General features: G+C 45.4%; 2 protein-coding genes across 2 annotated transcripts in view; both read right to left on the bottom strand.

Moving 5' to 3' along the window:
* LOC142573972 (uncharacterized) overlaps positions 1 to 14,565 on the bottom strand; it is a 28,857-nt gene extending 14,292 nt beyond the window's left edge. Inside the window, exons 1-2 of the mRNA XM_075683172.1 lie at positions 14,144 to 14,565; positions 11,081 to 11,233 (exon numbers count right to left, since the gene is read on the bottom strand). Of these exons, the coding sequence (XP_075539287.1) occupies positions 11,081 to 11,233; positions 14,144 to 14,565 (575 nt within the window). The remainder of the gene's footprint in view (positions 1 to 11,080; positions 11,234 to 14,143) is intronic.
* Positions 1 to 23,745, bottom strand: part of LOC142570657 (uncharacterized) — a 91,739-nt gene that overhangs the window by 48,842 nt on the left and 19,152 nt on the right. The gene's annotated exons all lie outside the window — the stretch shown is intronic.

Consider the following 23,745-nt stretch of genomic DNA (forward strand, 5'->3'; position numbering starts at 1 on the left):
GTGTTATTGGGGATGTGCTACTACATAAGTGCAGCTCTTCAATGAACCTTGTTCACGTGAACTTGGATTACAGGGGTCGCGAAACTAGCCATGTGCCCCACATCAGTGAACATCATTCATGGCAATTTGGGTAATTAGGTGTGTGCAAGTGGGTACATGCCGCTGTCCAATGAACCTCTTAACCGCACACTTGGTAATTGGGTGTATATCACTGAATGCGCCAGAAGGTATGTGTCGCTATTCAATAACCGTTTTTCACGGCCAACTTGGGTTACTGAGTACGTTCCGCTCTTCAATGAACGTATTTTACGCCGACTTGGGTCACTACCTATGTGTAACTGGGTATATGCCGACCTTCAATGAACTTCTGTGACGCCAACTTGATTCACGGAGTATTTGCCATGCCACTGCGTATATACGCTGTAATTCAACGACAAAAGTCACAAATTTGACTTTTGGGTGGAGTCAAACTCGTGTCATAAGTATTTAGAACATATTGTCTCAATTTTAATGCACACGTGCGTCACACGAGAAATTCGTAGTGGTGGCGCTAGATGGAGCAGTGTGTCCAGAGCGAAGCGCGAGAGAGGAGCCAGGCTGCATACATGCTTGAGACATGACGCATCTCTGCGGTGTCTATACGGTGTATTGCTACACTGCTTCATTGCCAATCGCATTAACGTCGACACTCATCGTGACATGTGTTCTGCCACAATAACTCTAGCCTACACCGCCGGTGCGTCTGAAAAATGAGCAGCTGGCCCACGCTACCGGGGCATATAGTTGGCGAGATGACCAATGGTACGATTTTCTCAGTGATCAAAGAGTACCGTTAATGTGCAGTAATCTATGCAGTGCACCGCTGCCGTGTCGTGGCCTGCCCCTTACAAAAATGAGGTTGGACTGTCTATAGAAAGTCTATATACTTTTTATAGACGACCTTGCCTTTCTATAGATTTGGTCTTTTGTTGATACAAAGTTCATAGACGAAAGTCCATAAGGTTACTATTTCTTTTTGTCTATGTCTCCTCTATAGACTGTCTATAGATGAAAGTCAATAAAGTCTGCTTAATTTTGTACATTATTTGCCTATAGACTGTCTATAGGCGAAAGTCGATGAGATTTCTATTTATTTTTGTCTGCGGGCATTCTATAGACCGTCTATAGAAAAAAAGTCGCTAAGACGTTTGTTTCTTTTTATCTATGTCCGCTCTATAGAGTGGCTGTAGACGAAACTCAATACAGCTTCTATTTACTTTTCTCCATTCTATACCTATAGACATTCTATAGATGAGAGTCGATAAAGTTTCTATTCCTTTTTGTGTACTCGAATTCTATAGACTGTCTGTAGATAGAAGTCGATAAGATATTTGTTTCATTTGGTCTACTTTCGCCCTATAGATTACCTGTAGACAAAATTCGATGCAGTCTCCATTATTCCTTATTGGTTCTTTCTCTATAGACTGGCTATAGACTGCCTATAGACGAGAGTCGGTAAGGCATTGATTACTTTTGTCTACTACCGGTTTGTAGATTGTCTGTAGACAAAAGTTGCTAAGGATAAGGTTTTTTTTTCTATGATGGTGAGCTTGAAATTCGCATCCTCCAGTACACAGCATTTGCATGCTTGGAGTGACGCCAGTCACCGGCAAAAGATGCTGAAAGCGAGTGGGGCTTTACTAATCCAGGTGCAACCAAATTAGGAAGACCCACTAAGCTTCAACACGACACTCCCGCACCAGAACAGGAATTGGCCTCCCTGGTGCAGCATTCGGCGACCCTTTCCAACATGGCTCAGTCAATTACCTAATAACCTTCAGTACCCAGCAGTTGCGGAGCTCTTGACCAAGACGACGGTCAGGCCTGTAACGCAGCAGAGTGTGCTAAGAATCTCTGGGTCCGGACAGGCCGCCAATGGAAACTGACCCTTGCAACGTTTAACACCCGAACCCTCTCGAGTGAGGGTAACTTAGCAGGACTCTTTGAGGAACTATCAGACATTGTTCGGGATATCATCGGTGTTAGTGAGATTCGGAGAACTGGTGAAGCTTATACATTGCTGAATAACGGACATGTCCTCTGTATAGACGTCTCCTAGATAAGAAGCAAGAATCCATAAGGACATAGCGGGCAACATTGACAAATTCTACAGCATTAATGAGAGGGTAGCTGCAATAAGAGGTGTAAATTAAAGGAGGTACAAGCCTACGCTCCAACATCCAGTCTCGGTGATGAGGAAGTAGATCAGTTTTATGACGATGTTGAATTAGCGATGATAAAAGTGTAAACTGAGTATAATGTAGTAATGGGCGATTTCAATGTGAAAGTGGGGGAAAAGGAGGCTGGTGAACTAGCATTTGGCAACTACGGCGTTGATTCTAGGAACGCTAGAGGAGCGATGCTGGTAGAATTCGCCGAAATGAATAAGCTTCGAATAATGAACCCCTTTTTCAGGAAGCGTAGCAACAGAAAATGGACCTTGAAAAGCCCTAACGGTGAAACAAGAAATGAAATTAACTTCATACTTTCTGCTGATCCCAACATAGTGCAGGATTTAGAAGTGATAGGTAGGGTAAAGTGAAGTGATCATAGGTTAGTGAGGGCTAGGATTCACCTCAATTTGAAGACAGAAATAACAAAATGGTTCAAGAAGAAACAGGTCAACCTAGAGGCAGTGAGAGTAAAAGCATACAAATTCAGGCTGGTACTTGCAAACAAATATGCAGCCTTAGAAGAGAGAGATGATGATATAGAGCTAATGAATGAAACCGTAACTAGGTTGGCTTCAGAGGCAGAAATTGAAGTGGGAGGCAAGGCACCAAGGCAACCAGTAGTAAAACTCTCCCAAGTAACAAAGGACCTAATAAAGAAACGACGAAAAATGAGAGTGTTCAACTAAAGAGATAAGATAGAATTCGCGGAACTGCCAAAACTGATCAACAAGGAGAAAATAAGCAATATTGGAAACTATAACGTGAGAAAGGCTGAAGAAGCCGTAAAAAATGGACGCAGCCGGAAATAAGTGAGAAAGAAACTTGGCATAGGACAAACCAAGATGTATGCACTAAAAGATAAGCAGGGTAGTAGGATAGGGATAACATTAATAAAGTGCCGGCAAACGACGGTTTAACGCGTCGTGACGCTGGACAAGCGTCGACCCGGGATTATGCCCTACTCTGCACTACCCCAGTTGGGCCCGTTTGTAGTGGGTCTTGGGGCTTGTGCTTTTCGAGCGCACCCCGGACCTTCTGGACGGCCCATAGTTGTGTGTCCTTGCCTGCAGACTGCAGTGCACCTTGCAGTTCGGGCGGGAAAGTCCTGGAGGTAGCTGCTGTCGGGAACCTGGCACAGTCCCACATGATGTGCCATTGGTCCACCGGACAAGCTGCACAAACACCGCACAGCCTACTCGGATTGAGCTCCGGGTGAAGCACGTGCAGCATTGCGGGAGCGAGGAGTGACGCGGTCTGTAATTGCCTTAGGATTACGGCCTTTTCCCGACTGAGTGCCGGGTGGGGAGGCGGCATTGCAGGGTAATATCATCAGCAATCTCTATGATATAGAAGAATTCTATACTGGCCTGTGCAGTACCCAGAGCAGTCGGGAACCTCAATTAGAAACAGTAATGAACAGGATGCAGAAATTCCTCCTATAACTAGCGATGAAGTCGGAAGGGCCTTGCAAGACATGAAACGAGGAAGTGCGGCTGGAGAAGGTGGAATAACGGTCGATTTATTCAAAGATGGATGAGACATAATATTTGGAAAACTGGCGGCTCTTAATAAGAAATGTCTATCGACTGCAAGGGTCCCAGAAAACTGGAAGAATGCAAACATTATACTGATTCACAAAAAGGGAGACGTTAAAGAATTGAAAAATTATAGGCCCATTAGCTTACTCCCAGTATTATATAAAATATTTACCAAAATAATCTCCAGTAGATTAAAGCCAACACTGGACTGTAGTCAACCAAGGGAACAGTCTAGCTTCAGGAAGGGATACTCTACAATGGACCACATCCCTGTCATTAATCAGGTAATGGAGAAATCCGCTCAGTACAATCAGCCTCTCGATTGGGGGCGGGCTCCACCACTGGAAAAGCAGGCGCCACCGTCAGCGTGACATTTATGAGGGATCACGTGGAAACAGCGACCGCGTCGGCTGCTTCGGAAGCGCCGATGCGAGCTGAAAACGAAAATTTGAAGTCCCACCTGCGCTGCGATTCTAATTAAGCGTTGACGCATTGTGTGTCTCCTTGACAACATTTGAAATCACTATAATAGGTAGTGGCTGCCTTTGGAGGCGTGCAGCATGGTAGGCTACTGCTCGGTGCCACAGGGCCGGACGTGCGCAACGGAGCCCCGGTGACAGCCTTATTCACAAGTAGCCGCAGGACAAGAAGCTGCGTGAAGCTTGGCTCGCGAAACTTAGTACCGGCAAACAGCCATCAGCTACAACTCGTGTATGCAGCAAGCACAGACGCGAGAAATATTTCTTCTACGGCGCCGGGACTGCGATGTTCGGTGAGTAGCAGAAAACGCGCACTGAGACGTTCGCCCGCGCTCGCTGCCCGACTAATGCCACGGCGGTTTGGCCTATGAACTTGTTGGTGCTAGACACTGGGAAGTTTACGGAAATGGAAAGGGAGTGGTAAGCAACACATTAAACAAAGGCATGGCATATGGTCATGTTTGTGTTATGAATTAACGCACTGGATTACGAAAAAGCAGCGCGAAATCGCCCGCTGAGTGCATACAGTGGGACGCAACTTTAGAAATAATACTGAAACGTCCAATATATTAGAAGAAAAATAATACTGAATCGTCGCGACGGTACATCACAAGCGCCGTAGCCGTCGAAGTCCCTGTTAGAACGAAATTGTTTTTGAACAGCTCTGATAACGTCCACGCAACATTGGTTACTTGTGGACTGTCAAATGCTCATATTCTGCGGGCTAAATCTCACGGCATGGTGCGAAAACGCACTCACAGCGTAAGCAAAACATTGTGCGCGGACGTGCATGCAGATGCGCAGTCGGTCGCTGCGAACACGTGCGATCGCTGCATGCATTGAGGCTTCGTTCCGTTATGCGCCATTTGGTTATACGGACAACCCACTGTAAGAACATATTTCACATGGTTTGCGCTCAGCGACTGCCGACCTTTCACGCATGCCGGTTCGGGAGACTCTATCGCGGCGACCGCGCGCAGTGGTTTTCATTGTACGTATTCGGTAAAGAGATGGCGTCTATAAATAATGCTGCGCTTTCAGTTTGCCCAAGATTATTATATCGACAAAGGTTCCCTCGTTTTGAGAGTACTTCCAGAAATATACAGGAGGGCTGCCACGTAGTGTTTTTATTAAGCGCCGTAAGCCAAACCTATGAGGAGCGCGAAGCGTGATCCCTCATACTACGCAAGGGCGGCGCTTTCGACAGATGGCGACTCTGTAAGTGCTCCCCTCAAATATGGCTTTCATGGATTACGAAAAAGGCATTTGATTCAGCAGAGATACAAACAGTCATAGCGGCATTACGTAATGAAGGAGTACAAAATGCTTACGTAAATACCTTGGAAGATATCTATAGAAGTTCTACGGGTACATTAATTCTACACAAGAAAATCAGGAAGATACCCATAAAGAAATGGGTCAGGCAGGGAGACACAATCTCTCCAATGCTATTCACTGCGTGCTTGGAAGAAGCATTCAAGCTATTAAACTGGGAAGGGTTAGGAGTAAAGATCGACGGCGAATATCTCAGCAACCTTCGGTTTGCCGATGACATTGTTCTATTCAGCAACAATGCAGACGAGTTACAACAAATGATTGAGTACCTTAACAGAGAGAGTGTAAGAGCGGGATTGAATATTAATATGCAGAAGACAAAGATAATGATATATAGCCGGGCAAAGGAGCAAGAGTTCAGGATCGCCAGTCGGCCTCTGGAGTTTGTGAAGGATTACGTTTACCTTGGTCAATTAATCACAGGGAACCCTTATCATGAGAAGCAAATTCACAGAAGATTAAAAATGGGTTGGATCGCATACTGCAGACATTGCCAGCTCCTGACTGGAAGCTCACCATTATCATTGAATAGGAAAGTCCACAATCAGGGCATTTTACCAATGCTCACATATAGGGTAGAGACTTGGGGACTGACAAAGAAGCTTGTGAACAAGGACAGCGCGAAGAGCGATGGAACGAAGATTGCAAGGCATAACGTTAAGGGACAGAAAGAGAGCGGTTTGGATCCGAGAGCAGACAGGTATAGACGACATTCTAATTGACATCAAGAGAAAGAAATGGAGCTAGGCAGGTCATGTAATGCGTAGGTTAGATAACCGTTGGACCATTAGGGTTACAGAATGGGTACCAAGGGAAGGGAAACGCAATCGAGGACGACAGAAGACTAGGTGGAGCGATGAAATTAGGAAATTCGCGGGTGCTAGTTGGAATCGGTTGGTGCAGGAGAAGGTTAATTCGAGACCGCAGGGAGAGGCCTTCGTCGTGCACTGGACATAAAACAGGCTGCTGCTGCTGCTGCTGATGATGATGTGTACATTTCTTTTTGTCTATTCCCAGCCTACATAGTTCTACACACACACACACACGCACACACGCACACACACACACACAGACACACACACACACTCACACTCACACACACACACACACACACACACACACACACACACACACACACACACGCGCGCGCGCGCGCGCGCGCGCGCCGCTCGAGGCACATTGCCTGTAAGCACGTCTTGAGCAACAGAAAGCTGTATCGGGAGTTTCTCATGTTGCTCTACATTTCGCCAATGAGAATTTTATCTAATTATAGTAATTGAGAAATTATAATAACACTAACTATCTAATCGGGGGAATGTAAAAAAATCTCCAAGCGACGACAAACAACATTATCTTGGTTCTCTCCAGCTACGTAGCATTTCCATATTGCAAAGTCTAGCTCAACTTAAGTGAAAATCCCCGTATACTTCTTTACAATTCGAATTGTTCTCCACGGTTTTCTATATCACCGCCGATGAAGGCCATGGGGTGGGATGTCACCAAAGGTCATGTTAACTTGAGCGAACTGCCCGTATACCGATTGTGGTAAGGTGTGAGATGAAGTAGAAAACAGCATGAAGCCTGCGATAAGCTCAGTCACTCGCTACTCCGTAACTTAGCCGAAAGAATTAGAGAACAATAAATTAGTTGCTCGGGGAAGCACCTTTACAGGTTTCAAACTGAAGGCATCGCGTTTGACGATAGTTGGAAGATTTCATTTTTTTTCTGTCTCTTTTATGAACAGTTTAGCAGCAGAAGTTATTTTTCGGGCTATTTGAAAAGCGTTAAGCGCCTTTCCATGCTTCGGCGTTGTGCAGTTTACGTGCTGTTAATCACTAGGTAGCTGCTGACGCAGAGTCGCATTTCGACAATCGTGCATGGAATGAAGCCCTTGTCGTGCGTAATAAGTGTTCCGGTTTTCATTAATGTTGCGTTCAGTGCCGTCTTCTACAGTCTGTATACTACATGAGCTGTAGAAAAGAAAAAAAAAACAAGCCAGATTATCCATTTGGTGGACTTTTCTTAGTAGATAAGGCACATATTATTAAAATAATTTAGCGTACATTGTACTTGTTCTATCCTTATCAACAGACCTAAGAGACCGCAACATGTTTTAGCAGATAAGTAACCTTATCAATACCCCCCCCCCCCCCCATTCATGAGCATTCTACTGAAAGTGTGGCAAATGTATTCACCTCGGAGTGTGAGAAAAGAGCCCATGCAGACTGTTCTAAGCGGAAATAAATTGCAATTCATAACGTGATTGTTCAAAACTGCAGCATGTTCGTTCGGCACGGGCATATTGCATTAACACCCGAAAAATGCGCACATTCCAGCCGGGTATCTTTGTTTCAGCAATTATTATTATAGGAATTGTTTGGGATTCTCGCATTTGTTTATTATTTGGATAAATACGCTATGTGTCACTTGAACCTGTCTTGAAACAAAACGTACCGTTCATACTGTAGCATAATTAATAAAGGAAAAATCCGACATCCACCCGTTCGTAGCAATTGCTACAAACGAAACCCATAGGTTCCTCGAAAGAAAAACCTCGCAGTTGAAGAAATATTCGTCGCGGAGCAGGGCAAATTTTTTTTCTGTTTATGCAACATAAGTGAGTGCAGCTGGTTCAGGAGATTTATTAAGCTATCGTTATTAATGCATAAGTACAGATGAGAAGCAACACGTCAACATACATAATACACATTCAAAACTTGTAGATAACAGATAGCTAACAGATATCGTACGATTAAGCGGTTGAACTGCTTGCAACTGTAATATTTCTTAAATGTTCTCGTGCGCAAATACTCGTGCAGTCTTCCATAGAGATTCCCGGCTACATGCCTTAGAGATTTTTCGACCGCTTCCAACCGCATGCATGATTTTCTTTGTACAGTTCCCTGGGTATGTTCCCATATGCATGCTGGATGCAGTACATATTTAGAGACATTTCCAATAAACTGCTTATTAGCAACCCCAGCAGCGAGTGTTTATATATATTCGAAACATAGTTGGCAAAATATATGATTTATATAGCTAGTATATAGGTTGTCGATCCCGGCTATTTTAGCCAATCTGGGCAACGAAAATAAAAGATTTAAAAGAACCCGGTGCAAGATATACTAGAATAAAAAGACCTACACGCCATATCTCAGACGGCTGCACACTATAAGTCCTAAATTCAGATCTTACTGCACTGTCTTTTTTTGCTTTATTCTTCGTTGAACAGCTTCACTGAATTTATGTTAGCTCGGACACCCTGTATCGACAACAGTCCACAAATAGTGTAAGGCTAAAGTCTATGCATTAGCTATAGACCGATCTGCAGGAATTTTCTACAGACAGTCTATGAACTTATGACCTTACCCTTTTGTAGCTAGTCTAAAAAATGTGCGAGTCTATAGACACTCTATAAACTGTTTATAGATTAATGAAAATTCATGTTTGTAGACAAATGTCTGCAGAATGTCTATAGAGAAAAGTGTATAGGACTATACAGTTCTACTTTTGTAGACTATTATGCTAAGTCTATAGAATGCCTACTGACAAATGTCTATAGATAGCCTATAGACATTTGCTTATAGACATGTTACAGACTTCAGTCTGCAAAAGGAAAACTGTATATAGCTCCATTTTTGTAGACTGAAGTTTGTGTAATGTCTATAGACAGATGTCTATAGATAGTATAAAGACATTTGCTTATAGACATTTTATAGATTTGAGTCTACAAAAGTAGAGCTGCTGTATAGAGTTCTATTTTTGTAGACAGAAGTCTATGGAATGTCTATAGACAAATGTCTATTGATAGCCTATAGACATTTACTGATAGACATATTGTAGATTAGAGTCTACAAAAGTAGAACTGCTGTATAGAATTCTACTTTTTCTGCAATTTCTATTTTATATTTTTTTTAGCTTTTGTTTGGAGAAACCTAGAGAGTGTCTAAGCCTTTGCTTTGTCTCTTGGCTTTTTTTATGTGGGAGGTGTTTCGGAAGAGATGACCAAATAAATCACAGGCTTGCAGCCTGTCATACGGCCAACTATAACGAATTTGACATGTCATGGAGACATTTGTATTAAAAGTGCAACAACAGAACATATTTTTCGATCACGTCATTTATTTGCGATTTCAGCCCGCACGGCTAAGATTACTGCTGAAACAGCCCTGGTTAAGAGCAGTGTACATATGTTAAAGAGATTACTGGCAACAATGCACTGCAAGGACAACAGGCCCTATAGCGTGTTTGTTCTCGTGGGAAAAATAGTACGTGACATTACTTGTAACGTTGTGACCAGGTCAAAAATATGTGTTAGTTAATAGGCCCGCAAGAGGGACGGGGGAGGGGGGGAAGGTGGCGCAAGTAGTAAGGAATTGTACCAATAGCGTTTTACTTACTGTAATTGGAGGATTGGAATAGATTAGTTCAACCACTCGAGGAGTGGGAATGGTCCAACTGTCAGAATTCCGACGAGTTAAAAGGAGGGGAATCACATAAACCACAACTCTGCGGAATGGAGTAGGAATAGAATCGAGCGCCCCCACTCTCGGCACCATGCCATTACATCCAGTCCTTGGAACAATTCGAGCGCAGCTCTACAAACACAAAGACGACCGCACCACCTGGGCGCAACGCGTCGAAGGCCCGTCAGCTGCCGCACGATCACGCGCCGCCAACGAGCAATCCTGCACAACCTAAATATATAGGCAGTGCGCAGACTGGTACCCTAGGTAGGGGCTAGAGCTCGCGAAAACTATAGTGTTTTCCCCAACTGGGCGGACTACCAGGCCACCAAACTCCTTGCCCTGCTCACGTTGCCGTACGACGCCAGCTGGCGTCTACCTTTCATGAGAGCCTGATACAACCACTGGTGCCACGCTGCTATTTTCAAAGGCCCCCACTTGGTGAAGCGACGGGGCCCGCCCAGGTCAGGGGACATTGGCTTGGTCCGATACACAGATGACAGTAAACTGAGCGTGTCCAATTAGCAGCAACCAGGTTCCCCAGCTAGTATTAATGACTAAGCACTATATGGGTGCTTCCCCGGGACAGACGTCCGTCCGTCTGTCTGAACGCATGACACGATGCCCTCCATAAGTATACATGGGATCCTAAGGGAGTATATATTTATTATTTATATAAAAATACCTTGCAGGCCTCAAAGTAAGGCATTCAGTAAGGGGGGCAGCACATAGACAATACATAGAACATATGACATGTATAGAACCGTAGCAGTTTACATACTACAACCGTAAGTGCAACCGAGGTAAAAAAGAATTACTTAGCTCACGATTCACTAATAAAAAACGTAATATAATGATCGATACTATCGCCTCGGCGATAGTATTGCCGTAAGGTATGCGCTAATTGGCTGGTTGAGCAAAATCGCATTAGACAGCTGATACGTTTTTGCTAAAACAATCAATCAGTGCGCGCAGATGGTGAAGGCGTGGCCGAGCCGATAGTATCGCCGAAGGGGATCGTTTCAGGATACGGCCCCAGTTAGCCTCACCTCGTGCGTAGCCTCCAAAGGCAGCTGCTGCTTGGCGTAGCCATCCCGGCCATGTCGCTGTTGCACTCGGCCTTGCAGTAGCTCAGCGTCGTCAACCGAAGCGGCAGCGTGTCGCGCAGGTGCATGTGTGGTCTGCAGCCCAAGACCTCGAACCTGTAATCGGGCCAAGCAACTGCGCTCCAATCCTTGTCGGGGTGATTCCCACTCACGGCAGCTTCAACTCCACGCGTAATCTGCTTCTCCGAAATGCGTTGACAACACAGGCCGTAACTGAACACAGCGTTTGAAACGCACTTGCCAAAGACTGCAGCTGTTTCAATAAAACGTTTCCTTTTTTGTATAGTTACGGCGTTTTAGGATGAGCTGTGCTGCCAGTGCTCACCCAAGTCTACCAGAGCACTGAAAGACCAATAGCTACTGTTCGGCCTATTCATAAATCACTCCTGGTCGATGTGAATGCCGCCAGTTTACTGAACAGTTTCTTCTTGAGGCATAGGACGCAAAATTTGCTTTTTCCCAAGGAAAAGAAAAGGAAATTGTTTCTGCTGCGGCCTTTCTTCCAAGATTCAGTGGAGGGCAGCTCAGCTGTTCATTTTTCGCCGAGCTGCGTTTAGAATTCATTAGGCGGCATCTTCAGGAATTCTCTGGCTTTGCAAAGTGTATACGAGTGCAGTTTTTTCGTTTGTTAAAACGTTAAGCGCGCCTCGATCATTGAAGGAGCCCGAATGGAATCTCTTTCCACCACAACAATATCCCGTCTTCGCTTCTAGAGCATTCTCTTGTGACACCGCGCCGACTAAGTTTTGTGCAACCCTCTTTTGGCAGTTAAAGGGTGCATTCATATTCGTCTGCTAAGTAGATGCCAAGTAAAGAGTGAATGACGAAAGTACGCAATACTTGCTGTGTTCGCGTAAACCGATCGACGACTTCTTTCTAGGTACCAAACTCGAGGGCGGATAAATCGTGCTCGACAGGTGCGTGATTCCCCTGACCCGTGGTTGTTCTTTCTACGAAATTTCGCGTGCATATATAGCGCAGGTCGCGGCGCTCTCCACGAGAAACGAGCGTGCATTACCACTGTTGTGGGTGCCTCCATCGTGCTTCCGCGCGGACAAGGTGGATCGCCAGAATCGGTGATTAGCGGCGGGCACGTCGTCGGCGGTACGCAAGACGCGACATGTCATCTCACTAGTGCGTCCGATGAGCGCTACTTGCATTGGGAGCGAACTGCAGCCCTGTCCTTCTATGTAGACTTCTTGCAGTGCTGCATACACACACCTTGCGTTTCTACCGCTCGATCGATTGTACTGACTTCAATGCTCCGTTTTTTTGTAGCTTCCGTAAAATGAAATTTCAATACACGATACAGTCTGATTTGTAGCGCGTCTATATATAGAAAATACTACAGTCAGTTGTGAAGAAGTTTTACTGCCATGAGGGATTGGCCGTATGTGTAAATATATAAATAAAATAAAAGTGGGCTCTGAAGCCTTTGTCAAACCCAGTTCTGGAGATGTATTCTCGGGCGATCACTCGCGGCGGCGGTATAGTGGGCAGGCCAAACGCGAGAAAGGATTCCTCGTTGGCGCACGTGACTGAGTCTCCCGAAATCTCGCGAAAGTGGCACTATCTCTGATAGTGGTCGCACGAGAATATCTCCTCCGATTATAACTACCGAAAGGTTTGTGCCTTCAGGTCATCCCCCATCTACGTCTCTTAAAGTGCAAAGCCCGCAATATAGTGCCGACGTCCCGGGTGCATTTGGCGCATGAGACCGGTGCAGGAGATTGACCGCGAAAGTGCAAAACTAGCGAAGGAAGTGGCACTACTTGCAAGATGAAAGAAACAAAAGAAACAGGAGTGGTTGTCCTCTGACTTCTCTGAAAAATGTATACATTTCTCGCGAACCGTATTTGCATCCGCAAATAAAATGACGTCGTGCGGTACCGCAATTTGAGCTCGGCGACTAAAGAGGAGGGTTTAGCTCAGTACCAACTCCTATTTCTCTAAACGCAGAAATGTTGTGATTAGAAAACAGAGCTCAACCGATTTGCATGAGAGTTGATTCTTTTATGTGCGCTTACATTCCGATAGGCGCTAGCAGAATTTCGGTTTAGGGCGTATGAGCTTTTACTAGTTTTGCAGAAATTGGTACGTTAAAGATATATATAAGCACTAAGCATGAAGATTCTTAACTCTGCAACAAAAAAAAAAGTACCGTTGTTCTGTAAACCTGTTAGAGCATCTCTTACGGGCAATTGTGACACGCGAGTTTCAAGGTTACATGAAATTGATGCAATATTTGCAAGGGTTGTTTAAGCTACTTACTCACACATTAGTGGTATACTTAGCGCAGTGTTTAATTGATCACTTTTATTCTTGTTATATGTTTTTAAATGTGCAGTTTGCACCATTGCGATGTTACGCCTTTGTGAGGCAGCGTGAGGCAGCGTGAGGCAGCTGTACATCCTCCGGAAGGTGGTTGAAGACTTCATCTGCCTTCACCGCCTAATGTGAAGCGACCAACGGAAAAGTGTCGACGCCCAAGCGCACATCAAGGTCAGAGCATGGTAAAAGCAGCAACATGGATGCGCCAGCTAATGATGCGTGCGACTGCTTAAAGGGGCATATCAAGAAGGAACCTAACTACCACGCAGGTGTCTCAAGATCACACTGTGCTAAAATGTGAACGAAACGGTGCGTTGTGTACGGTCGGCGAGGGCATTTAGAGTTTTCTTTTTATTTCACTTCTGTGACTACATTATCATCGCTCTGCGACAACAGCGTAGTTATTGCAACAACACGAAATACTGTTGCTGGCTTAGCGCAATGTGAGGTGTATAAGCACGGCAATAAATCGCATTACTATACGCAAATCAATGTTTTATGCACCCTGGCTGATACACCTTACTACAGCTATACTTTCCTTATAGGGCCCAGTAATAAATAACCTCAATTACGTTTTGTTAGCAGGACATAGCAAATAGTAAATGTCATTTCACAAACTGAGGATATTCGTAACGGCCCTTGGATATGGCGCACAAAAGACCCAATTATCTTTACCTGAATATCATTCGGTGCCCGGTGCCCTGCGATACGTCCTCCACCTGGAGTCCAGCTCCTTGCACGGTGCACGGTGCTTGCATGGAGTTGTACTCAGGCAGGTTGTCCTTTACGTCCATCTCAACGAACCGGTCGCACTCGGCCCTCGGAACCAGTCTCCGCCGATGTGCGGCGCTGCTGCTGCAAGCCTCCTCCTCAGCCATGTTCACAGTCTTGACCGCAGGGTCGCCGCTCCTCGGGAGGACGTCCTCCATGGCCAAGTAGCCGAAAGTGTAGGACGCGTCGGCCTTGGCTTTCTCTGGAAGTAGGTCGTGCAATATGGACGAAGGCGTCTTCTGGGGTGACGGCGCTTCTGAGAAGGCGGATGCACCGCCGTGGAGGATACGATAAGCTCGGATGCCGCTCGGTACATCGATTCCCATGGCTGACGCTAAGCCAGGCCCGTTCTTCGGAGAGATGCTCGGATATGCGCGCGCCACAGCCCCCGGCGCGTTCGAAAGTGCGAGCAGGCTTTTCCTGTGCCACACGAGCCTCTCGCGCCAGCGCACGAGGGCACGACCTCGGTGTCGTTCTTCTTTTTCCTTTACTCCATCTTGAGGTTTGTGTTTCGACTGGTCTCCAATATCTCATCGGTCCTCAATTTAAAACATTTCGACGATGGCAATGACTCTGGAAAATAAAATATCCCAGGCAGAGAGAGATAGAGACAATAAACACTTTTATTTACCGTGAAGTCCATTGTAATACGACTCCGATTCGGACCAAATGTGGGATAATGGGATTTCCAGGCAGATCAAACAGTTAGCAGGAATTCGGAATAATCTCACCTTGCTAAATTTTGTTTTCTTAATTATCTGTCTATACATTTTTGTATTCTTTCTTTTTAATTCTATTTTTCACAGCATGACATTTTTTGCCGTAAGTGTCAACTTCCAAATCGCCTTTATCCTTTTTTTTCTCTTTCCCCTTAACTTTTCTATATTCAATTCACATAAGCTCTGAATTAGTGGACAATCGCCCACTGCACGAATGCGTGACGTACCTCCGTAAAAAAAAAGAAGAAAAAAGAAAACAAGAACCAGGCGCGAATTGCCAACAAACTGCTAACATCAATGTGATTACAGTAATTGTGACATAAGAATAATTATTTCCTTTGGACTTGCTGTAGAAAATTAAGCATTATCACCATCTACTCGTTGTTTTTGCATTCGTAAATGGGGTGTCCTGGGTGGCGTTAGCCACGTTTTAAGAAATATCAATCAATCAATCAATTTATCTAACTATAAAATCTTACCAAGGTATTCAGGCACGAAGAAAACTGGCATACAGTGGCAGCAAGTTGATAAGCGTACAGAGAGCACTTTGGTTAATAAATAACCTCCTGCGTTAGAGTAAATTTACATGTAACATATACACAACTAGGCACATCTTATAAACACATCTAATTATACAAGTATGAAATTCGCTCTTCGCAAATTATCAATATGAGAAATAGAAATTACTAGGAACAGAACTGTTGATAAAGCTTATACTCAGTTACTGGCAGTATTTACTTAATACCGCGGCTGCTGGGGGGTACATTCTAAATTTATGTCACTCGTATAACAAGACTTGAATTCTAAACGTATCACTCGTTTTAACGCAATCAGTACGACATTCGTTGAGTTTCTTTTGTTCTAGATTACGTGTGGTAGACCGGTGGAATTGATCTTTAATTGAGCCTTTAAGTGGTTTAAAATACGCACAATTATTTGACCTTAGAGTGTCCGATCATTGGTCCTCTACCAGCTGCAATTATTCTGGTATAAATATCCGACTAAAGAGAGAAGATAATTTAAACAAGTTTTTACCTTTTGAATTCTGTGCCTGGCTTCACACCGGAAATCTTGTGGGGTCTTAGGGTCTCACAGAAGTACTGACTCCCGCGGGTTCGAGCTTAGCGAGCCACAGGGCCGCGTCAGTCGTCGCCTCGAGCGCCGCTGCGCGCGAGCTCAGGCCGCAAGGGCTACCGGGCGACGCACGCAAGAACACAGTATTGCCCTGAGTTAACTGATACAGTTTATTGTATCAGGCGCCACCAGACACTGCACAAACGCCCGGTCTCAAGGCGGCGGGGAACCAAAGGGGTCCCCCACCAAGGGCGGAAGATGCAGCCAGGGACGCCGATAGCACGTCGCTGCGAGAGCACAGGCTGAAGCTGGGACACGGCACTAGGAAAAGTCCCGGCGACTATGCTACTTGCTCTCGCGATAACCAATGGGCCAATTCGCGAGAACTCGGGCAATCTCCTTCGAGTTGGGCCTCCGATGAGTGCGGCTCGTCGTGGTACGACCTCGCGCGAGCACTAGGCACCCGTTCTTCGGCTTAGCGTCCGGACAGGATGAACACGAGGTACGCGCTCCCCGCACGGGCAAAGGCACCGTGCGTGAGCTCAGACCTAGTCACAAAGGTGTCGGCGGACGAGAGGAAGCATGTACGTACCCGGTACAGTCCCGAGGGAGAACAGGCACGCTAACCCCACGAGAGTAGCCGCCAGGGGCCGTTTCGTGACGTCGAAGCTCCACCCCATGCTCCGCCCTCACCGCGAACCATCGCTAGTGGAGCGCCACCGCTGAACTCTGGTTCGGAGCGAGTGAAGAAGTGAGGCGTAGGGATTGCAGAACAGGTGAAATGCGCCTGCGCAATGGTGCGTCGAATTCCCCAAATCCCCACAACCTAAAACAACACATTCAGTCGCTTTCATAGAGCTATGTCCTGCGTCAATAACTTTTTTTTTTTACAAGAAAGTGTTATATGCAGGGGTGCACCATCAGCTTCCTCTAAGGCATGTGACGTCGGCGCATCGAATCGCGGGCACAATTCGACGGCGACCTCTTTGCAGGGCCATTGGACGCCAGAGAGTGGGGACCAAGACCTCCGATGTGGTCTCGAACTGTTTCAAAGCAGACGACCCAACTGTCGCCTCTCATTTCCTGACGTTATACAGCAATGGCGAGATGAGTGTCTCTGTCAGTAGGAGGCGTTTAGAGGCAGTGACCTAAAGTTGAAATTTCGAGTTGAAGTGTGCACTGAAAGACCAGTTTTTCTGTGTATAATCATATTGGGCCATATAATCTTAGTTACAATATAAACTGAGAACACTGCGATCGCCATGTCATGGCTGGTTTACCTATCACCGCAGCCTTCATGCAACATCGTCATGCACCAAATAGTGGTGACATTGTCACAAGCTTTAGTGTTTCCCTTCGCTTCATTCCCTATAATGCTCTGTAATCCACGCCAACACCTTGCAAATGCGTAGAGCCGCACCTTGTGCCATGATTTATCAAACGTAGCCCACAAGCGGACTTTATGGTTTAGGCCGATGACGGTATCCTTCGACATACGAGGGACGTTACGAAAGTAAGTTTCGTCATTAATTTTCAGACGTAAACTTTTTTGGCAAAAGAAAATACGCCATGGAATGATGGACTGGGCACCTTGCATTATTTTTGCATATAGTTGACATCGACATTGAGACATTTGTCGTAGCGTGCAATCAGTTTGAAGAAAACACTCTGGCAAAGCTTGGTGCCCTGCGATGCAAGGCCTGAGACCTGACCTCTTCACCATACACGATCTGTAGGCGTTCATGGATGACGGACACACTGGTCCAACGTGTCCATTCATACCAGCTAACAATACGCATTCCCATTGGCGACCACGTTGTCAGCAAACGTCTGTCTGCCATCGTGATGTGTACTAGAAAGCATACAGTTTCATAGAATAATAACGAGGGGGAACTCTGGCGCTAGTGTCTTCGGGAGCTGCAATGCGAGTGGTTGAGCCAGCATAGGAATTATGGGAAGAACATGGATTTGCCTAAGCTTCGTCCTTCTGGCTTCAAACGGCTTCGTGAGTTTGCAAACTCGTCGTTTTCAACAAAGTGCTGGGTAATAAATAATTAGGTACACATTATTAAAATTATCCGGCGGCAGAATTCGAACACAGGACCTCTAGCACAGACTCCCGATATTGAAAGCATTACGCCACGGAGGCATGTATCGTCAAACAACATATAACTCCCTTATGAATTGATCGCGGGGAAGCCAGTGCCTTTAGACGCTTGGCGCGTTTCAATTTGGCCACCTCGACAAGCTTAACCGTTGCAATTAACAGCGGTTTTGCTTGTTGGCGGCGACTTTGGCACTTAGAAAAGTTTAGATTGCTGTGAAATTTACAATGAAGGCATACAAAGCGGAAAAACGAATCAACAAGAACGTCTGAATCCACAAGCACGAAGATCAGACAAAGCCATGTACTTCGCGTCATTCCCATGGTGGCTCATTGATTGCAGCGCTAGAGTTCCCTCTGATATATTGTAGGAAACTCTATGCTCGAACATCCTCGGGCACGACGGTCTGCTGCTACTTTCTCTTTTTCGGCGCTCTGCACATGCGTCATTCCTCCTCCGCTGTAGCTCCTTCCGTCGTTGAACCAGCGACGGGTGTGGATCAATTCTTATGACGATTGTTTGTTTCACCTGGTGTACCATCTTCTCCTACAAAAAAAAAATGACGAAACCTACTTTCGGAACGTCCTTTGTAACTGCAGAAAGTAACAGAATACTAACACTTCGGATCCACATAACACCGAATTCAGTCTGGACAATACATATAGTTCGTAAAGCTAACAAAAGACTAGGCTACATTAGACGAATGCTTAAATACACTACGCCAGAAACGAAGCTGGCATGTTACGAATTGGTAAGAGCGATAGCTGAATGCCCCTGCGAGGCCTGGGGCCTACACACACAGACGTGTATCGCACAACTGGAACAGGTTCAACGGCGCGCGTTTTATTTCCTCTTCTTACAGTAGAAAATACTCAGTATGTTCACTTTATCAGCTACCAAACTTATCCTTTCCTGATTCAAGAATAAATAACAACAGGGTTACTCTCTTTCACAGTAAAGTGGGCGACCATGTGTTAAATGAAAAAAAATTCGGTACATGCGCGAGACAACACTGTATGTTACACGAAAGAAACATAATACACATGTAGAGCAAAAATGGTTCACAAACTGGTTTCAGTAATCGTTTTCCTTAGAAGAAGCACGAAGCTGTAACAGCTAGGCTGCCAGCAAACGTTGTGGATATAGAAAAACCATGAGGAGCTGTCTTCCATCCTACTCGATTGTTTTAGTACTGCATTCCATTATTTTCTAGCACTGTATTATGGCGTTGTACTGTACTGGTATTGCACCAAGTGTATTACTTGATATTCTTTGGTTTGCGTATTACCGCTCCTATTTTGTACCTAGCTACGTTTGACTACAGTATGTATAAAGCAACGATAAAGTTTCATTTATGGCAACGGTTTAGCTGAACTTCCTTGGCTCTGAGTGATGGCTTATGCCTCCCTCGTTCGCCGCGTTCCGAAGCGGCAGCTTTGATCGCAAGGTATTGTTGTTCTTAGCATTGCCCAGTTGATTGGTCTGGATGTTTCCAGAGTGGTAGACCATACTTACGGGGCCGGGTGATGGAAGTTTTGAGGCATATACACGTAATGACTCATTGCGATGCCTCTCCTTATCAAAACACTGTGACGATAATGGCGGAATTACTGCAAGCACCATAATCGTGGCTGTGAATTTCGCGAGAAGTGTCAAGAACAGTTCCCACTGAGTAAAGACCACTTGACTGCTCCTCGTTCACTCCGTAATGGTAGGGTGACAGAAAACGGCGCCAGCGACCAGGAACACTACAGTGCATACCTGCACTCGATCTTTTTTGTTGAGATAACATTCAGGCCTGCACTTATTCCAAAGAATTTCCGAAAGAAAGGTTGGCACGACTTCTTAGCGAGAAGTGCAATGGGCCTTAGTGCAATTCCAAGTGAACTTTATCCTAGTGTGAACAAGATTTCGTTTGAGTAGGCCAGAGCCGAATTGCTTTACAGTACCTTTCGTCTGGCCTGGCACGCAAGTGATTACGTGGTGCTGTCCACTTCACGTTGTAGCCTCTGAAATGATTGCGCTCTCGTTGCTGGTGTTCCCAGGAATAGTATTGAAAATGAGAGGAACAGTAAGAAGGAAGTGACATTTTCCCCCCTTTTTTCTTGCCCCGTAGCGTCGCGCATTAAAAGCGGGATCGCGGAATCTTTCTTAGGAACGCCACTTCAATTACAATAACGTTTATTTCAAGCACACAGAACAATAAAACATTCACACGAATAAATTGCGAAAATCCAAAAAATTTCAAACGATAAACACAGGCGCTGAAAGAGAGCGGCGCCCCCGCTTCGCTGCACCATCTTCCCGAGTTCGGCGGCGCCGAGACTAGCTCGCAGCGGTAGCCGCGAGCGTGCTCGACAAGCCTCGGCCGACGAGACCAGCAGCTCAGCGTGGCGGGGTGTAGAACCCGCCTCCACGCGTCTAGGGAAGAGACGGGTGTTGCCCGCCACGGTGACAGCAGCGAGCGCACCGTCTGCTCCTCAGCTACCGACGATACAGGACGGGAGGCAGCACGAGCGCCCGGAGGACCTGCTGCTGTTCCGCAGGGACAGCTGGGACGCGGTGCTGCCGAGATGACGGCCGGCACAAGCGCGATGCTGCACCAGCTGACGGGCGCCTCCGGTCGACATCGCGCTGCGTCCCAAGCCTAAACCGCTCTACGGCCGGCAACCCTGGGCCAGGGCAACCTGCCGGAAGAAGAGGAAATTGTGCGATTCTGTGCGACTGAGCCACGAAGAGAATCAATAACTCTTAATATCCTAATAAACTTAACACGTCTTAATAGATACGCACCAGCTCTCATATTTTTCTACTGTTTACCTTCATTTACTCAACGTATTGTCAATTGTATTTTTCACTTCACTTACTGTATTTCTGGCGTATACCCTTGCATTTTTGTTCAGATCATTGAAGTTCACGTGATCTTTATGCCCTTATGCCCCCTTATGTGATGCGTTCAGGCCTTTAAGGATAAATAGATGAAATGAAATGAAATGTGTAACATGCGGCACACGCAGGAAATAAAATATTTGGTATAGCAGATTGAAAGCCCCATCGGACCGTGTAGGACTATTCGAGTATTCGGGCGTGTCTGAAGCGGCTAATAAGGGTGTTTCTGTACGGATAACGTATTATGCTGCAGAGGAAACCATAGTTATTTCAAATTCTTTAGTTTGAAGAATGAACTGAACATTTATCTGTCTCTTCTAGGCAAGAAGGCCTAACCGCAGTCACATGACGTTAGAACATTATCGAAGTTTTGCCCGAAATGATTCGCAACAATGTCACGAGGACCCAGGCGATTTTAGATGTTTGTTCAAGGAATAGGAGCAAGGAGAAGTGTATGCAGAGAAATCTAATAGGCATGTGTAGATACACCAAGGGCTTTGACGTCTCTGTGTCAGAGTGGTACCTAACCAGTGCCCCTATAACAGGATAGGCCATATGTGACAAATGCAAGAAATTCACAGAAGCCGCTAAATGTCCCGCGCTATTCCATTAAGTGATATTTGTGATACCTATAAGTAGAATGATATGTGAAGGTAATATACATTATTTATTCTTTATTTACACACAATAATAGTGCGTTTAATGGTAATACTTTGTTAGTCGAATTTCCATGCTATACATGGTGTTCCAACTAACGTTAGCCAAATTGTTAAAAACAGAGTTTACAATATAGAATATGAGCTCCCACAGAGTTCGGTATTCAGTCTTCTTCAGCCACCGGGTCAGTATTGTTATGTAATTACTTAGCGGGCCAGAGAAGGTTAGATAAAGAAGATAATAATTTTTAAATTAAGAATATGTCTTTCGACGAGGAAGCTTTGCTTAAGTCATTCACAGCTCTCACTGAATCTTTTTCAGCCCGATATGTCCTGTGTAATTATTTTTTGCAGCACTTTCCCTGTAGCAACAAAAATGTGAAAAAATGCCGTGGTTTTAGGCTTCCGTGCTCCGCGACGCATGAGCTCCCAAAAACTAGTAGAATAAACTAACTCCCCTCATTCCACGATTCGGCAACCACCAGGCCATGGCGAAGTGGAACGCCGGAGTTGGAATGATTCTGGAAATATTCCACACATTTTCCAACAATCGCTATGGAATGTAAGCGAAATAATGGACCAGTCGGCAAGGTGGCATGGCAGTGGAAAGGGAGCCCGAGATTGCGCACTGTAGTTTGAATGGAATGGGCACGTAGTCCTTGAAAAGCAGTGTCTATTTTAAATGAGTCTACAAGACCGGAAAACTTGCCAATTAGACTAGAGTAGACTTGTTAAATTCATTACAGTTCTAAATTTTTACTCAATATCGGCTCTTTTAGTATTCACCTACAGGTGACTACCTCTGCCACGGTAATTATAGGGAACACGGCAGTCTATGCTTTTGAAGACCCGGGAGAATTTCTGCATTCCAGTCTTGAACTGCATTGAAAGACAACAGCTTGACCTGTACGACTCAAGGATTGAGGCTAAAAACAAACGGTCACACCCTGCGCAAGACTACGTTGATTCGGAAAGCACACGATGTTTTTTTTTCAATCACTGTCTATTACCGAGAAGACGCGAGAAGAGGTAGAGAGGCGTGCTGAAAAATATGGTGTTCGTAAACGCTCCAGTGGCTTTGAACAAAAAAAATAGATCATCCCGCTATACATATCAATGGGTTTCGCCTTTTGCTTCGTGTTAGTCTTCAAAGGAACAGAATGAGCTAGCTGGACGCATGACATGTGCAACCGTGTAATATTATATTGTACTTTGCTTCACTATAATCAGAATTTCGTCAGAATAATGAAAGACTTTGTAAAATGGTGGATTTTATTCAGAAAGCATATAAACCTTGCTTGTATCGCAACAAAGAGCCCTGCGCGGGGCGTCCTTTAGGATCTCTACCGGGCCCAATATATTCAGGCCCTGTCCGGCCGGGCAAACCCGGTCCGGTTCAACCAGTTAGCCCTTGAGTGTATGCGAAGCATGGTGAACTTCTCAGTTATTTTGAAGATACTAAACGCACACAAATTTGAAGAGGTAGATTTCACTGGGTCGCTTGCCGCTGCAGTTTCTGTTTTAAGAAATAAATAACAAATGTGGGAAAATATTTAAAATAAATTGTGGTTTTTTACGTGCCAAAACCACTTGCTGATTATGAGGCACGCCATAGTGGAGGACTCCGGAAAGTTGGACCACCTGGGGTTCCTTAACATGCACAGGCCGCCATTGGAATCTGAACCTGGTAACGTTTGACGTTAGAACGTTGTCTAGTGAGGCGAGTCTAGCAGTCTTATTGGAGGAATTAGAGGGTAGTAAATGGGATATAATAGGGCTCCGTGAGGTTAGGAGGACAAAAGAAGCTTATGCAGTGCTAAAAAGCGGGCACATACTGTGCTACCGGGGCTTAGCGGAGAGACGAGAACTGGGAGTCGGATTCCTGATTAATAAGGATATAGCTGGTAACATACAGGAATTCTACAGCATTAACGAGAGGGTGGCAGGTCTTGTTGTGAAACTTAATAAGAGGTACAAATCGAAGGTAGTACAGGTCTACGCCCCTACATCCAGTCATGATGACCAGGAAGTCGAAAGCTTTTATGAAGACGTGGAATCAACGA

This window comes from Dermacentor variabilis, chromosome 1 (assembly GCF_050947875.1).
Source record: "Dermacentor variabilis isolate Ectoservices chromosome 1, ASM5094787v1, whole genome shotgun sequence".
In the NCBI taxonomy this organism is placed as follows: Eukaryota; Metazoa; Arthropoda; class Arachnida; order Ixodida; family Ixodidae; genus Dermacentor; species Dermacentor variabilis.